Genomic DNA, 18032 nt, shown 5'->3' on the forward strand with positions numbered 1-18032 from the left:
GTTAGCAATGCTAACCACTGTAGAAACATGCTATTATACAGGGTTTTATATGGATGCATCATAGCTATTAATATGTACTGGACCAACAGCACGATTTTCAGCAGGAAGCTAATGATGATGTTACAGATGCCTGAAAAATAATCTATCTATCTATCTATCTATCTATCTATCTATCTATCTATCTATCTATCTATCTATCTATCTATCTATCTATCTATCCATCTATTGTGTATAAATAAATATAAATATATATATTCATATATATAAATTTCTTTAGGGGGCACCTAATGTTTATAGATTTCTAGGGTATAGTACCCTTTGAATTTGTATCTATTGTACACAGATTGTCCAACCTCTTACAACAAGCTATTTAGTGAGTACAACAGCATCAATCTTTTCCAAGATATACATATATTTATTAAAATACTTTCTTAAAATATTCATAAAAATTGTTGTTATTATTAAAGCCCTATTATAACAAGACAATAATCTTTGTACAATAGATACAAATCCAAAAGGTACTAATCCCTAGAAATTTATAAACATTAGGCGCCCCCTAAAGAAACAGTTTCCATACATCCATTCAAGAGGTCCTTTCAGGTAGAGGACCAATCTGTGGGGTTGCTGCCGATTACAGTTATAAAATAAAAATTATTTGGATATAGAAATCTTCAATATATCTAAAATGATCACCATAAAAGTTTAAAAGCGCAGTACTAGTTAATATATAGAGAGTGAGAGAGAGAGAGAGAGAGAGAGAGAACAGGTGAATCGGCACTCAGCCCAAATAATGTGGTATGCTCAGGTGCCCTCCGGACATATTCATGTATTTAACAGTCCTAGCATGTGGCGGCACTCAGAGACTCTCGGCAAAAGGTAGTAGCGAAAAGGTGTATTTAAAAAATCTTTACATGTTGTATAATTAAGTAGTCTCTTGCGACACTTAATTTGGCCAGTGGTATGTAAGATTGGTCCCCATGAGGGTAAATAGTTGGTGTCATTAGATTTTAAGTCAGAGTCAGGCTCTTAGCACCATAGCGTCACAATATATATTTATAATATTTACACAGGCACTCAAGAGCGTTGCCAACAGGGTATTTGGTATGTGACCAAACGGTCACCGACCCTGTGGTCGATGGCTCAAGTTTAGCTGACTTCTTTAAGGTCACTTTAATACAGGTTGAGTAGTATCCCTTATCCAAAATGCTTGGGACCAGAGGTATTTTGGATATCGGATTTTTCCGTATTTTGGAATAATTGCATACCATAATGAGATATCATGGTGATGGGACCTAAATCTAAGCACAGAATGTATTTATGTTTCATATACACCTTATACACACAGGCGGAAGGTCATTTTAGACAATATTTTTTATAACTTTGTGCATTAAACAAAGTGTGTCTACATTCACACAATTCATTTATGTTTCATATACACCTTATACATACAGCCTGAAGGTCATTTAATACAATATTTTTAATAACTTTGTGAATTAAACAAAGTTTGTGTACATTGAGTCATCAGAAAACAAAGGTTCACTATCTCACTCTCACTCAAAAAAGTCAGTGTTTCGGAATATTCCGTATTTCGGAATATTTGGATATGGGATTCTCAACCTGTATTGCTATAGCTTAGCTGACGTAGGTTGGTCTTTTTTACATTAATAAGTCACGGTGGTTACAGTTTAATATTTCACTTCTGGCATAGATTTTTTAATACTAAAATGATTATATGTGTCACTTTTTACATCGTTGCTTAGTTTTTATCTCTGTCTCTCATATCTGGTACACAAGCCTATTTTTTATATGTGCTTTTATGTAGTGTTGCACATTCTGCTGTTTGTCACGTAGCACTAGATGTATGTACATGTTTTGATCGTTTGTTTTGATCACCAGCGTCGCCATGGCCACCCGACTGGCAGCCGTGACGTCACTTCCGCATCAGCTGAAGTGCATCGGGACGCCAGACAGGAAGTCAGAACGGCGTGGCCAGCAGTGATCGCCGGGGGGGGAATCCGTTGTGGGGGGTAAGTTGTGCCTATATATTGATCGTTTTTTGTCACTTGCATTTATCCTGATGAAGGGGACGGTGGTCCCCGAAACGTTGATGGAGCACTTTAATACACGTTTGATAGATTTCAAAGACTCAGAGTGCCGCCTCTCATTCTGCAAGTATTGTATAGGGTTCTAACCCTGGGGAGGGCACCGGAGCAGGACAGTCCCAGCGTGGATTTCTGGAGTGCCGGGGATACACTATATATATATATATATAAATGGTGCTATTTATCCCGAAGTGTATTGTACAGTATATGTATTATATTAATTCCCTATCATTTACACTTTACAACCGGTATGTTGCAGTCTTATTGCAGGGTATGGAACGTAAGTTCTGTTCTCTATCTAATGGTGCATTGCCTAATTTACAAATTAAGGTAAAAAGCTCCTCAGCAGATGAAGATGTGGTTGATATAGCCAAATAAATGATGCAATGGAATCATCATATTTGGTAACAGTAATGAAGACACTGTTTTCCTGAACTTATTTCAGGAAGCAAAGAGCTTTATTGGTATATTATCAATAGCATCACTGTTTATTATTCACAACACACAGATTAGGATTTATTAGTTATTTTATTTGCATTTGTATAAAGTATGTCAGGCAAAAGGAAAGGGGTTTTATAAGCCAGAAAACCAAATGGTTAATGCACTGCAAAGAATGTATATTTGCACATTTCCCACTGTCCCGTGTACTGGTCTACATACAGTATCCCTATTTTCTCCCACAGACTCAGTGTATTGTAATACATATCAGCTCAGCTGAGGTGCTCTGTGGCTGGGTTGGCACTGTGCTCATCCATATGATCTTTGCTCTCTGTACTCAACTCTCTGGTGACATTGATGCTTTGCCAAAGTCCACATGTGATATCGGGGGTGGCGCAGAACTGCACGCAGATATGTTTTTGCAGAAAGAACCCGCTCTTTAATTCTGTGCATACCCCATATGTGAGCACACATAACCACATAGAATTCAGTCGCACTCAGCTTAGTCACATCTCTACTTACAGCCGAAGGCTGTATATGGGTGTTCGCGCATAGGTAAAATCTGGTGAGAGTGTGTTGTTGAAGCTGCGAGTTAGGCACATTGTACATAGGCGCACAGAACCGGACTGCCCATCAGTCACTTCTGGCAAATACCAGAAGGGGCGATCGCTTGATGGGCCAGTCCTGCCATACAGAAAAACCAGGGCTGGCCGAGCAGGGCAGCCTCCCAGCAATCTGCTCAGCCGCCAGCATACAGAGACCCCGGACACAGATAAATCACAGCCTCCTGATGCTCTGCCCACCTGCCCGCAGACAAAGAGACACAGGAGTGTATCACGAGGTCAGACCCCTTTGACTTGTGGCACGCCCCCTTGAGCTGTGACCCTGCCCCTTTTTCATGCATGCGCATGTTCGTCCCCTTTTTGTGCAGCATGCACTTGAAGTACAGTGCCTGGCAGGGTATCCGTTCAGATGGTCGACAATGATAAGGTCAACACTCATTAGGTCGACCACTATCGGTCGACATTGACATGGTCGACGTGGACAAATGGTCGACACATGACAAGGTCGACGTGAGTTTTTCACATTTTTTTCTTTTTTGGAACTTTTTCATACTTTCCGATCCACGTGGACTATGATTGGGAACGGTAATCTGTGCCGAGCGCAGCGAGGCACTTTACCCGAAGTGAGGGGACGCGGTGCACTAATTGGGGTTCCCCGTCACTTTACACAGAAAACGACAGCAAAAAAGTAAAAAAAATCATGTCGACTTTTTCATGTGTCGACCCTCCATGTATCGACCATTAGGCCATGTCGACCATGTCAATTTTGACCAATAGTGTCGACCTTAACATTTTCGACCATTCATACCGGAACCGCCTGGCAGGGGCTGGCTGGCAACTTTCAGCTTGGGGGTCAGACTCAAGCAAGCGGCCCAGTTTTTCTGCAGTCATGTGGCCCTGGAACACCTAAATTGCACTGGCCCGGGGGGGCAGATGGCACCCTGCCCCCCAGCCCAACCAGCCCCTGGTGCCTGGGCTGATTAAGAGCCCCAGTCCGTCCCTGTTTTCAGGCAGATCTCCTTCACCAAGGATAAGGCACACTGTACATTAATGATAGTGGCTATCATATAGTACCAAAGGGTTTGGTATTGCAGGTCAATACTTACTATATTTAGAGCGAGTGTGTCGACATGAAGACACCAGATAGACACCACTGGAGCCGCCAGACCTGCCATACCAAGTAAAGCTGGGAATGCACCTTCTGGCAGTGCAACACAGTGATGCGGCTATTTGATGTAACAATACATAGCATCATCCAGACACACTAAACAATCCGCTGTATGACAGCTCAATATATCTACACCATGTCAGCCGTGGAACCATGCCATTGGACATGCAGCACATTCAATGGAATGATTCAATGAACAATGGCCAGGAACAATGGATTTGGGATACACACCATACTTTGTGTATGATATACCATTTTGATTCGAGTTGGAGCGATATATCAGATGATACATTTTCCAGTTTGTTCCCTGCTTAGGTCACCACTAGACAATCAGGAATGTTTTGTTGACATCCTAATTATGTTGACATTTCATGAGTGTTGACATGATGAATACTAATGTGCTCAATGTTAACATGATGAATGCCAACAAAATATACCACACCTGTGTGTACAGAATAGATATACTATAACTTAATCTGCTTTTATGTAGGTTTTTTTTTAAGTGAGAACAGTATTCTATTTCTTTTGTCAATAAATACTAAATCATCAAGGACTATATCCACTACATCCACCTCCCACTCTGCCGAACAACAAGAATCTTTTTTGATCATGGAACAGGCCTACCTGTGGTGCAAGTTTGATGCCTTGTGGTTTTAAGGTGACCGTGCTCATTGGTGTGAGCTCCATTCCTGGTAAAATGTCATAAAGTTTCTCGTCTATTCTCTTGTCATTTTTCATTTGGTATCCCAAACATCCACGACCCAGACCAGTATAAGCCAGATATCCTCGTCCTCCCAGTCCTCTAACTCCCGCAGCCCCTACAGGTACACTCATGTAAATTTCTAGGAATGCAAGAAGGCATCAAACTGTATCAAATCAGCAGAAAATCACCCAGATCCATGAAATAATGAAGAATTTTGCCCCATGTACATAGAACGTCCTTCAAACAATGGAATTAGTATCTTTCTTTCAATGTAGGTAGTTGTGTACTAGAAGTTGTTTTGTGTTGTACAGTATTTTGGTTTCATAAAATATTGTAGCATGTAAAGTGTAACTGTATCCTTATATGGTATTATTTATAATGAGCAAATGTTTGCTAAGATGTATGGAGAAATGGTATCGGGATCCCGGTGCTCTGGATGCCGGCAGTCATAATACCGACATTGTCATCCCGATGCGCAGAATCCAGACACCTTGCAGATAAGTTAATTTTTTGGCAGTTTTTGTATATCTTTTAAAGAGAGAATTACTTGATAAATAGGCCCCGTGGCCTTGTCCCTAGATTTCTGTTCGCCATGATACTATGTCCAATGAAGGCTGTTTAGAGCCTGAGTCTCTGTGATAGACTTCCATATTTACCATCTATCTTTATCCTAGTATAGAAGTTCATTATATACAAATGGAAATATATAAATGTGATAGGCTAAATCCATATGTTTTACTATCCTTAAATATGTTGCTAAATATCCTATAATGCTTATATTCCCACTAAATTAATTATTTTTCCTCCATTGTTTAATACCAGTTCAGTATACATAGGCTTTAAATTTCTATTAAATTAATGTACAAATTAACAAATTAAAGCACAAATTATAACATTTTGCCCTTTAATTACTTTAAACTAATCAATAATGTGCAAAATCTTCCAACATTATATAAAGAGAGAACTCCTTTAGTAAATTAGTAAAGAACCGTTTGTAACCACATGCCACTAAATTGATCACATGATACAACATCGGATAATTAAATATTATTTTGATAACACATTTTGTGTAGTGTCTAAGATTAGTTATGTTAGCAACGGAATAGACAAAGGGAGGGTACAAAGTAAATGGGCCAGCCACGCCCCTAATATTGTGTGGGCACACTCCTTCAGTACTGCTTTACGGTGAAATATTAATGGGCAAAATATAATATTACACAAAAGTGACAATTTTTCTGCTTTCTTCTTGCAGCTATAAAATTTTATATTTAAAACCATTGGCTAAATCAGAAAAAAAAAAAAAAACATTTTGCCCAGTGTTTTATTTGGCCCATTGTCTCCATGGAGTCTCACTATGTACAAAAGGATACCATGCCCCCAAATGGCCATATCCCCATGAAGTACCCAGGCCCCATGCATTTCTTCGTGGCCCTGCATTTTAGTTATCACTATACTGACAGTTTATGAAAATGACTTTATTATTCGGCAATGATAAGTTAAGCCTGGTCTTGACATAAGTAGCACTGTGGCATTCACTGGGGAAAAGGACAAGTTATTTACGTGAATGGAACCTCATTTAATCCTACATTTTGCCTTTAGTAATAAATATGAAAACATAGCTGTGCTACAGGTGAGAATAACCTGTTTAATCATTACATATAAACAGTTACATCAAATACTCCAGTAGGTGAATCAAAACATAAAGATGCTGATATTCAATATGCGCTAAAAACAGGAATTGTAGCCCTTTGTTATGACATCTCTAATCAGTCACCTATTTATGGCAATGTACTTGCATTTAGATAAGGACAAATATTGATTTCCAAGATAGGACCAAGAGTGTGGACCTTATAAGTCTATATCAGTTATCACTCGCACCACTGAAACTTGCAACAGCCTCAGGGCCGGATTGCCCAACTGGCACTTCTAGCAAATGCTAAAAGGGCCGATGTTCGGAAGCAAGAAGGCCAATGGTCTGATGGGCCGGTCCAGCCACACAGAGAGTTGGACTGGACGAGCAATGCAACTTCCTAGAGTGCCGCTCGGCTACCCGGCACATGAAGTCAGGGCCTGGCCAAGCAGCGCAGTCTCCAGGTGCTCTGCTTGGCAACCCAGAATACAAAGAGCTGTGACCACAGTCCCTTTTTGTGAGGTGTAAGCATGTGACGTCACATAAATGCCAGGTCTGTAATACAGCCCCAGCCTGTCCCTGACCAGCCCTATGGCAGAAGCATTTTGTCTGTCTGCATATGGCCTCCTATGTTAGCGGCCCTGCATATGCAACTGCTTTCAGCGACATGCCTGTGACACTTCCATAAAATGCGATATATCCATGCATCTTGTTAGCCAAACCTTGTTAACTCCCATGACTCATACACATGTGTGCAGTGCGATTCATACACACTCACGGTGTGACTCATACACATGCATGGTGTAACTCATACGCATGTACCGAAGACATAACAACGCCCATTTGCGTGAACATCGTCACACAGTGCGACTTTAAATCAGACCCACATATGTCTACTCTTCAGAGTTGTAGGTGATTGCACACTGTAGGTAGCTGCATTCTGTATATGACTGCATACTATAGGTGACTGCACACTTTACGTGACTGCACACTGAAGGTGAGTGCATAATGTAGGCATCTGCATACTGTTGATGACTGCACACTGTATGTGACTGCATACTGTAGGTAACTGCATACTGTAGGTGACTGCACACTATGGGGTTCATTCCGAGTTGATCGCTAGCTGCTGTTGTTCGCAGCGTAGCGAAGAGGCTAAAAATCGGCATTTCTGCGCATGCGTATGGGCCGCAGTGCGCATGCGCGACGTACTTTCACAAAAAACTGTAGTTTCACACAAGGTCTAGCGATGCTTTTCAGTCACACTGCTGATCGTTGAGTGATTGACAGGAAGTGGGTGTTTCTGGGTGGTAACTGGCTGTTTTCAGGGAGTGTGCTAAAGGACGCAGGCGTGTCAGGCAAAAACGCAGGCGTGCCTGGAGAAACGGGGGAGTGGCTGGCCGAACGCAGGGCGTGTTTGTGACGTCAAAACAGGAACTAAACAGACTGAAGTGATCGCAAGGAAGGAGTAGGTCTGCAGCTACTCTGAAACTGCTTGAATATATTCTGCCGCCATTCTGCGATCCTTTCGGTCGCACTTCTGCTAAGCTAAGATACACTCCCAGAGGGCGGCGGCTTAGCGTTTGCACTGCTGCTAAAAGCAGCTAGCGAGTGATCAACTCGGAATGAGGGCCCATATGACTGCATACTGTAGGTGACTGCACATTGTAGGTAACAGCATACTGTGGGTGGCTGCACACTGTATGTGACTGCATGCTGTAGGTGACTGCACACTGTAGGTGACTGCATACTGTAGGTGACTGCATACTGTAGGTGACTGCACAATGTAGGTAACTGCAAACTGTAGGTGACTGTATACTGTAGGTGACTGTATACTGTAGGTAACTGCACACTGAAGGTGACTGCATACTGTAGGTGACTGAACACTGTAGATAACTGCTTACTTTAGGTGACTGCACACTGTAGGTAACTGCACACTGTAGGTGACTGCATACTGCAGGTGACTACACATTGTAGAAAACTGCACACTGTAGGTGACTGCACACTGTAGGTGACTGCATACTGTAGGTGACTGCACACTGTAGATAACTGCACACTGTAGGTGACTGCACACTGTAGGTAACTGCATACTGTAGGTGACTGCACACTGTAGGTAACTGCATACTGTAGGTGACTGCACACTGTAGATAACTGCACACTGTAGGTGACTGGAGACTGTAGATAACTGCAAACTGTAGGTGACTGCACACTGTAGATGACAGTATACTGTAGGTAACTGCATACTGTAGGGGACTGCACACTGTAGATAACTGCACACTGTAGGTAACTGCATACGGTAGGTGACTGCACACTGTAGATACTGTAACTGCACACTGTAGGTGACTGCACACTGCAGATGACTGCACACTGTAGATTCTGTAACTGCACACTGTAGATGACTGCACACTGTAGGTGACTGCACATTGTAGATTCTGTAACTGCACACTGTAGATGACTGCACACTGCAGATGACTGCACACTGTAGGTGAATGCACACTGTAGATGACTGCACACTGTAGGTGAATGCACACTGTAGATGACTGCACACTGTAGGTGAATGCACACTGTAGATGACTGCACACTGTAGGTGAATGCACACTGTAGATGAATGCACACTGTAGGTGAATGCACACTGTAGATGACTGCACACTGTAGGTGACTGCACACTGCAGATAACTGCACACTGTAGGTGACTGCACACTGAAGGCTGTTGTTGAATTAATCAAAGTAAAAGTAATTACAAAGACTATTATTCAGTCTGCTTTGTAATTTTAAAACTGTACCAATCTCTTCTGCAATTTATTCTGCTCTAGTTTAGAAGTGATTAATATTGCAGTAATTTTTCATTCTTTCTGTAATCTACTTACACAGTAAGTATTATAGGACACACATTAGCCAACACTTCAGGTCAGTAACTGCTCCCCGTACATTACAAGGGTGACTGATTAGGGGTCTAATGAAATAAATTACATAGAGCTAACTTGCAGTTGGGATCAAAACAGCTAATTGAATTTCCAAACTGTCATGTCATTGTCTGCCTTCTCAATTAATAATGATTTCCAACATTTAATACACGGAATGCAAATTCATTTAATTCATTTACAGTTCTGTTACCTCTAACAGATGGAGGTCGGACGAGGCCGCGATTGCTGACATAGCCTTTGGTAGGAGGAAAGTGGATGCTCGGAATGGCAGCAGTGTAGGCTGGTGGTGCGTAGAAGACAGGTGCTCCAAGGTAAGCTGTGGTTGGGTCATAGACATGGCCAATTGTATATGTGTATTCTGGTTGTACGGCCCCTCCTCTTCCTCCTGTTCCTCTTGTGTACCTTACATAACTATCCTTGTCTACTGGCTTAGCCAAAGTAACCTCTATAGGAGAGCCATCTATGATCTATAAGCAAAGACATGGCATTAAGCATAGCATTGCACTCTGCAGACATGGTGCTATATATGTGTTTACTATAAAATACAGTAGAACCAGTAGAACACTCAACAGTTGAATAAATGACTGTTATAATTCTGTTGTCCTAAAGAGCTGTGGCTATAACCTGCATTTTTGCAGCAATGTGTTTTTGACTTATGTCAAATGAAATTGTAATCTATCATTTTATCTATTCATTTGTTATGTAACATTTGAAAACACAATTACACATACCGTATGGTAATTGTGGGAGCAAATGGCACCAATAATATTCCCTCAGTGGGAACAATTCAAATGTTTTTTTGGCGCCAAAAGTAATGAGTGACCATCGGAGCAATTCATTTGTTGTTCTGATTGGACACTTTGCACGTACTATTAGTGGCTAATCCTGTCTAGTCCTGGTTAGGGCACCCAAGCACACATTTCGGCATCTAAACCACAGATATTTCACACATGTCTCTCCTGTGGGTAATGGGCGTCCAAACGGAGCAACAATTGAATTGCTCCATTTTGCTCACCCTATTGGTAGCCACATGGGAAACACACACACACACACACACACACACACACACACACACACACACACACACACCCACACACAAAAGAATTGCACCCAGTGAGTCCTTTGCCTACATTTCTGTAGCTAGCAATAGACTAAGTATCTCAGGATGAGCTTGTTTGAGGAGTGTCCTATGTTGGTCACTCCTTTCTCTCTTCTACCACTCACTGTAACAGGACTAAAATGTTACTGGGTAATCCCCTATATCAGGCCTGGCCAACCGGTGGATCTCCAGCTGTTGTTAAACTACAAGTCCTGCCACAGTTGTGCTAAAATTGTATGCAGAGTATGCTGAGATATGTAGTTTCACAACAGTCGGAGAACCGCAGGTTGCCAGGCCTGCCCTAGATCATAACATTACTGTGTTCTCCCAGTGTTATATAGATGAATTGGTGCCTGTATAATGGGCTGTTCACATATATGTCAATAAGGAAAATAGGAATCTACCTGACACTGTATTACGCATCGTTCTAGTCTGGTACCTGTATATCACCAGTCAAATATACAAATAAACTATAAATATGCAAGTGGCAACAAACATGAGCACACTTCACTGTTCAAAAAAATGTAATAATACAGGTTGAGTCTCCTATATCCAAAATTCCCAAATTTATACTACCCATTACCATAAAGAACATAATTACATAATCTATCTGTCTGTCTATCTATCGATCAATCAATCTATCTATCCAGGCTGCGGATTGGGATGGAAAACCAGCCCGGCAAATGTATGGAAGCAGCCCTAATAGGGGTGTGGTCTGGTGACAGGGTTGGGGTCTGTTGAGGGGGGCTGGATCCCTTCTCATAGGGTCTGATTGTACGCAATTGCGGCCTTCCTTGCATCTTTTGCTGCAGTTGTGTCTGAGACCAGGGGCGGATTGGGAACTAAAAGTGGCCCTGTACAGATTTGTAGAAGTGGCCCGACATGGGCAGCACAAGAGGTATAACATGATGTGTAGCCATGGCAGCATCACTGGATGGCAGAGTTACTGTAATGCAGAGATGGAATAACAGAATGAATAGGGACAATGCAGTGTACTGAGTGCGGTCATGTGGGGGATGGGGCCACATGACAACACACAAAACAGGCCCCACAGACACGTTGGCCTACCAGGAATCTTCCTGGTGAACCCTATGGCCAAGCAACCCCTCTATCTATCTATCTACCTATCTATCTATCTATCTATCTATCTATCTATCTATCTATCTATCTATCTATCTATCTTTCTCTAACGTCCTAGTGGATGCTGGGGACTCCGTAAGGACCATGGGGATAGACGGGCTCCGCAGGAGACATGGGCACTTTAAGAAAGAATTTAGGTTCTGGTGTGCTCTGGCTCCTCCCTCTTTGCCCCTCCTCCAGACCTCAGTTTGATACTGTGCCCAGACGAGCTGGGTGCTTTTCAATGAGCTCTCCTGAGTTTGCTGAGAGAAAGTATTTTGTTAGGTTTTTTATTTTCAGGGAGCTCTGCTGGCAACAGACTCCCTGCATCGTGGGACAGAGGGGAGAGAAGCAGCCCTACTCTCTGAAGCTAGGTCCTGCTTCTTAGGCTACTGGACACCATTAGCTCCAGAGGGATCGTACGCAGGATCTCACCCTCGCCGTCCGATCCCAGAGCCGCGCCGCCGTCCCCTCGCAGAGCCGGAAGACAGAAGCTGGGTGAGTATGAGAAGCAAGTAGACTTCAAATCGGCGGCAGAAGACTCCGTTCTTCACTGAGGTAACGCACAGCACTGCAGCTGTGCGCCATTGCTCCCACACACCTCACATACTCCGGTCACTGTAAGGGTGCAAGGCGCAGGGGGGGGCGCCCTGGGCAGCAATTGGGACCTCTTTTGGCAAAAGTTTAACATATATACAGTTGGGCACTGTATATATGTATGAGCCCCCGCCAAAAATTGTACATTTAAGCGGGACAGAAGCCCGCCGCAGAGGGGGCGGGGCTTCTTCCTCAGCACTCACCAGCGCCATTTTTTCTCCACAGCTCCGCTGAGAGGAAGCTCCCCAGGCTCTCCCCTGCAGATACACGGTAGTAGAGGGTAAAAAGAGAGGGGGGGCACATAATTAGGCGCAAAAATCAATATAAACAGCAGCTACTGGGTTAACAAAGAAAGAAATGTGTAAGTGCGCAACCAACAGCAGCCGGTATGAGGAAGGTCAAATCCTTAGTATAAACTAAAGTGGAAATGTGAATATACCGGCGCTGACTAATAAATTAATAAGAGATGGTTTGCTTCGTATATATAATTATAAACAATTTATTAACAATTCATATAAAAACAATTAAAAAAGGAATATGTCCCTATTACCACTATTTGGTAAAATTCATTCGTCTTATCTGGACAAACTTGATTGTGCAATATGCCACTTTCCTATATGACCAAAGTCCAATCCTTAAGGCTAGGACAATCTCCCAAAGTAGATGTACTGTATTTTGCAGATAATTACCGGATCCACAGATAGGCATCAGCATTAGGACAAGTCCATTTAAAGCTGCAGGTGTGGGCCAAACCGGTTGAGTATACTTTATCCAGAGAAGGGAGAAAAAGTCCAATTTTTGCCAAGGGATGGTGGTGGTCCTGTAGGTCTGTTTGGATAGTGGAGTCCAGATAGATGTGGAAAAAGCTCAATGCGTTTCACTGGTATGAGTACAGTCCAGCTTCATCAGGATGAAGCTGGACTGTACTGTGGATCCGGTAATTATCTGCAAAATACAGTACATCTACTTTGGGAGATTGTCCTAGCCTTAAGGATTGGACTTTGGTCATATAGGAAAGTGGCATATTGCACAATCAAGTTAGTCCAGATAAGACGAATGAATTTTACCAAATAGTGGTAATAGGGACATATTCCTTTTTTAATTGTTTTTATATGAATTGTTAATAAATTGTTTATAATTATATATACGAAGCAAACCATCTCTTATTAATTTATTAGTCAGCGCCGGTATATTCACTTTTTAGCTACTGGGTTAACATTAAGTTACTGTGTTATTCCTGGGTTTATAGCGCTGGGGTGTGTGCTGGCATACTCTCTCCCTGTCTCTCCAAAGGGCCTTGTGGGGGAACTGTCTTCAAAAAGGGCATTCCCTGTGTGTGTGGTGTGTCGGTACGCTTGGGTCGACATGTTTGACGAGGAAGGCTATGTGGAAGCAGAGCGGGAGCAAATGAATGTGGTGTCTCCGCCGACGGCGCCGACACCTGCTTGGATGGATATGTGGAAGGTTTTAAATGATAATGTTAATTCCTTGCATAAAAGGTTAGAAAAAGCTGAAGCCTCAGGACAGTCAGGGTCACTCTCACCCGTGCCTGATCCTATGTCGCAGAGGCTGTCAGGGTCTCAGAAGCGCCCACTATCCCAAATTGTTGACACAGATACCGACATGGATTCTGACTCCAGTGTCGATTACGATGATGCAAAGTTACAGCCTAAATTGGCTAAATCCATCCGTTATATGATTATAGCAATTAAGGATGTGTTGCACATCACAGAGGAAACCCCAGTCCCTGACAAGAGGGTACATATGTATGGGGAAAAGAAGCCGGAGGTAACCTTTCCCCCCTCACACGAGCTAAATGAGTTATGTGAAAAGGCTTGGGAATCTCCAGATAAAAAACTGCAGATCTCCAAAAGGATTCTTATGGCATATCCTTTCCCGCCAACGGACAGGTTACGCTGGGAATCCTCCCCTAAGGTGGACAAAGCTTTAACACGCTTATCCAAGAAGGTAGCCCTGCCGTCACAGGATACGGCTACCCTCAAAGATGCTGCGATCGCAAACAGGAGGTTACCCTGAAGTCCATTTATACACATTCGGGTACCTTGCTGAGGCCGGCGATCGCGTCGGCCTGGGTGTCTAGTGCTGTAGCAGCATGGACGGATACCTTATCTGAGGAAATTGATACCTTAGACAAGGGTACTATATTGTTGACCTTGGGGCATATTAAAGACGCTGTCCTATATATGAGAGATGCTCAAAGAGACATTAGTCTACTGGGTTCTAGAATAAATGCTATGTCAATTTCTGCCAGAAGGGTCCTGTGGACTCGGCAATGGACAGGTGATGCCGACTCAAAAAGGCATATGGAGGTTTTACCTTACAAGGGTGAGGAATTGTTTGGGGAGGGTCTCTCAGACCTGGTCTCCACAGCTACTGCTGGAAAGTCAAATTTTTTGCCATATGTTTCCTCACAGCCTAAGAGAGCACCGTATTACCAAATGCAGTCCTTTCGATCTCAGAAAAACAAGAAAGTCCGAGGTGCGTCCTTTCTTGCCAGAGGCAGGGGCAGAGGAAAGAAAAAGAAATATGTTTTTTTACAAAAACAAATGAGAATGCGCTACCTCAATCTGATATGATTTTTAATATTTATATAAAACAATATACATCACATTGATACCGGTCAGTATCTTAAATCTAAAAAACAATTGCTATACACATATACAATTCAAGGTATATATATATATATATACATATACATATATACAAACAAAGAACCCAGCACTCACTTAATAAAATGTATTCTTTAAGGAATAAAACCTTTTTAAATGACCAATGTTAAGGCAATCCATATATTTCTATATTCCGTTAAGCAATTCAGGCATTCCTATGCATATATGGTAGTCCGTGCCCTCTCACACCTGTGAGTTTCCCATTCACATGTAATGATGTTTTTGCAGCGTTATAATACTCTTGTGCAAATATCGGTCTTTGTTTCACTGCACCGTGTATCCAGTGTATTATTATAGCTACCTTGTAGCAATGTCTCTTTGCCCGTGTTTCCTCTGGGCAAACCTCCGTTCCCCTCCTGGCTAGTGCTTTTAATTTTAGCCTTATCTGGAGTCCCGTGGGTACTTGGAGATAAATGCTCACCAGTAAACCCTTAGCACTGGGGTTTTCCGATGCTCTCACCGGCCGGCCGGTATATTCGTGCTGTGTAACAAGCTGTGCCCCATGTAGGGAGATCCCGACAGCTGCACTCCGTGTACAGAGATCCTGACAGACCCGTTTCTCCGCCTCCTTGCTTACGTCAGCGGTTTCATCAGTGTCCAGAGGAAAGAAGCTGCACAACACAGCTAGTTCCCAGGAACAGAAGTCCTCCCCGGCTTCCACAAAATCCACCGCATGACGCTGGCGCTTTACAGGCGGAGCTAGGCCCGGTGGGGGCACGTCTTCGAAATTTCAGCCACAAGTGGGTTCACTCCCAGTTGGATCCCTGGGCAATAGATATTGTGTCTCAGGGATACAAGCTGGAATTCGAAGAGATGCCCCCTCACTGATACCTCAAATCGGCCCTGCCAGCTTCCCCCCACGAGAGGGAAATAGTGTTAACTGCAATTCACAAATTGTATCTTCAACAGGTGGTGGTCAAGGTTCCCCTCCTTCAACAAGGAAGGGGTTATTATTCGACCATGTTTGTAGTCCCGAAACCGGACGGTTCGGTCAGACCCATATTGAATTTAAAATCCCTGAACATGTACCTGAAAAGGTTCAAGTTCAAGATGGAATCGCTGAGAGCGGTCATCGCAAGCCTGGAAGGGGGGGATTTTATGGTGTCTCTGGACATAAAGGATGCATACCTTCATGTCCCCATTTATCCACCTCATCAGGCGTACCTCAGATTTGTGGTACAGGATTGTCATTACCAATTTCAGACGTTGCCGTTTGGTCTTTCCACGGCTCCGAGAATATTTACCAAGGTTATGGCGGAAAGCAAGGGGTCACAATTATCCCATACTTGGATGATCTCCTCATAAAAGCGAGATCAAGAGAGCAGTTGCTGATCAGCGTAGCACTTTCTCTGGAAGTGTTACGGCAACACGGCTGGATTCTAAATATTCCAAAGTCGCAGTTGGTTCCTACGACTCGTCTGCCTTTCCTAGGCATGATTCTAGACATAGACCAGAAAAGGGTTTATCTCCCGATAGAGAAAGCTCAGGAACTCATGACACTGGTCAGGAACCTATTAAAACCAAAACAGGTGTCAGTGCATCACTGCACTCGAGTCCTGGGAAAGATGGTGGCATCATACGAGGCCATTCCCTTCGGCAGGTTCCATGCAAGGACCTTTCAATGGGACTTACTGGACAAGTCGTCCGGATCACATCTTCAGATGCATTGGTTAATCACCCTATCCCCCAGGGCCAGGGTGTCTCTCCTGTGGTGGCTGCAGAGTGCTCACCTTCTCGAGGGCCGCAGATTCGGCATTCAGGACTGGGTCCTGGTGACCACGGATGCAAGCCTCTGAGGGTGGGGAGCAGTCACACAGGGAAGAAATTTCCAAGGTCTGTGGTCAAGTCAGGAGACTTACCTTCACATCAACATCCTGGAACTAAGGGCCATATACAACGCCCTACGTCAAGTGGAGACCCTGCTTCGCGACCAACCGGTTCTGATTCAGTCAGACAATATCACCGCAGTGGCTCATGTAAACCGACAAGGCGGCACAAGGAGCAAGGTGGCGATGGCGGAAGCCACCAGAATTCTTCGCTGGGCAGAAAATCACGTAAGTGCACTGTCAGCAGTGTTCATCCCGGGAGTGGACAACTGGGAAGCAGACTTCCTCAGCAGACACGACCTCCACCCGGGAGAGTGGGGACTTCATCAGGAAGTCTTCGCACAGATTGCAAGTCGGTGGGAACTGCCACAGGTGGACATGATGGCATCCCGCCTCAACAAAAAGCTACAGAGGTATTGCGCCAGGTCAAGAGACCCTCAGGCGATAGCTGTAGACGCCCTGGTGACACCGTGGGTGTTCCTGTCGGTCTATGTATTTCCTCCTCTTCCTCTCATACCCAAGGTGCTGAGAATAATAAGAAAAAGAGGAGTGAGAACAATACTCATTGTTCCAGATTGGCCACGAAGGACTTGGTATCCAGATCTGCAAGAAATGCTCACAGAGGACCCTTGGCCTCTTCCTCTAAGACAGGACTTGTTGCAACAGGGGCCCTGTCTGTTCCAAGACTTACCGCGGCTGCGTTTGACGGCATGGCGGTTGAACGCCGGATCCTAGCAGAGAAAGGCATTCCGGATGAGGTCATTCCTACGCTGATAAAGGCTAAGAAGGACGTGACAGCTCAACATTACCACCGTAAATGGCGAAAATATGTTGCTTGGTGTGAGGCCAGGAATGCCCCTACGGAGGAATTCCAGCTGGGCCGTTTCCTTCACTTCCTACAGTCAGGAGTGAATTTGGGCCTAAAATTGGGTTCCATTAAGGTCCAGATTTCGGCCCTATCCATTTTCTTTCAAAAGGAGTTGACTTCTCTACCTGAAGTTCAGACGTTTGTAAAGGGAGTGCTGCATATTCAGCCCCCTTTTGTGCCTCCAGTGGCACCTTGGGATCTTAACGTGGTGTTGAGTTTCCTGAAATCCCACTGGTTTGAACCACTCAAAACGGTGGAGTTGAAATATCTCACGTGGAAGGTGGTCATGCTATTAGCCTTGGCTTCGG

General features: G+C 43.7%; 1 protein-coding gene and 1 long non-coding RNA gene across 3 annotated transcripts in view; one reads left to right on the plus strand and one right to left on the minus strand.

Annotated features, from left to right (window-relative positions):
• LOC135056485 (uncharacterized) overlaps window positions 1–2021 on the plus strand; it is a 56685-nt gene extending 54664 nt beyond the window's left edge. Inside the window, exon 5 of the long non-coding RNA XR_010243985.1 lies at window positions 1897–2021. This is a non-coding gene — a long non-coding RNA (uncharacterized LOC135056485). The remainder of the gene's footprint in view (window positions 1–1896) is intronic.
• Window positions 1–18032, minus strand: part of A1CF (APOBEC1 complementation factor) — a 94874-nt gene that overhangs the window by 24695 nt on the left and 52147 nt on the right. Inside the window, exons 8-9 of one of the 2 annotated variants that reach the window (XM_063961730.1) lie at window positions 9716–9992; window positions 4896–5089 (exon numbers count right to left, since the gene is read on the minus strand). In XM_063961730.1, the coding sequence (XP_063817800.1) occupies window positions 4896–5089; window positions 9716–9992 (471 nt within the window). Of the gene's footprint in view, window positions 1–4895; window positions 5114–9715; window positions 9993–18032 lie in introns of both variants that reach the window. The other variant, XM_063961729.1, reaches the window with a different exon arrangement.

Source organism: Pseudophryne corroboree, chromosome 3 (genome assembly GCF_028390025.1).
Source record: "Pseudophryne corroboree isolate aPseCor3 chromosome 3, aPseCor3.hap2, whole genome shotgun sequence".
In the NCBI taxonomy this organism is placed as follows: domain Eukaryota; kingdom Metazoa; phylum Chordata; class Amphibia; order Anura; family Myobatrachidae; genus Pseudophryne; species Pseudophryne corroboree.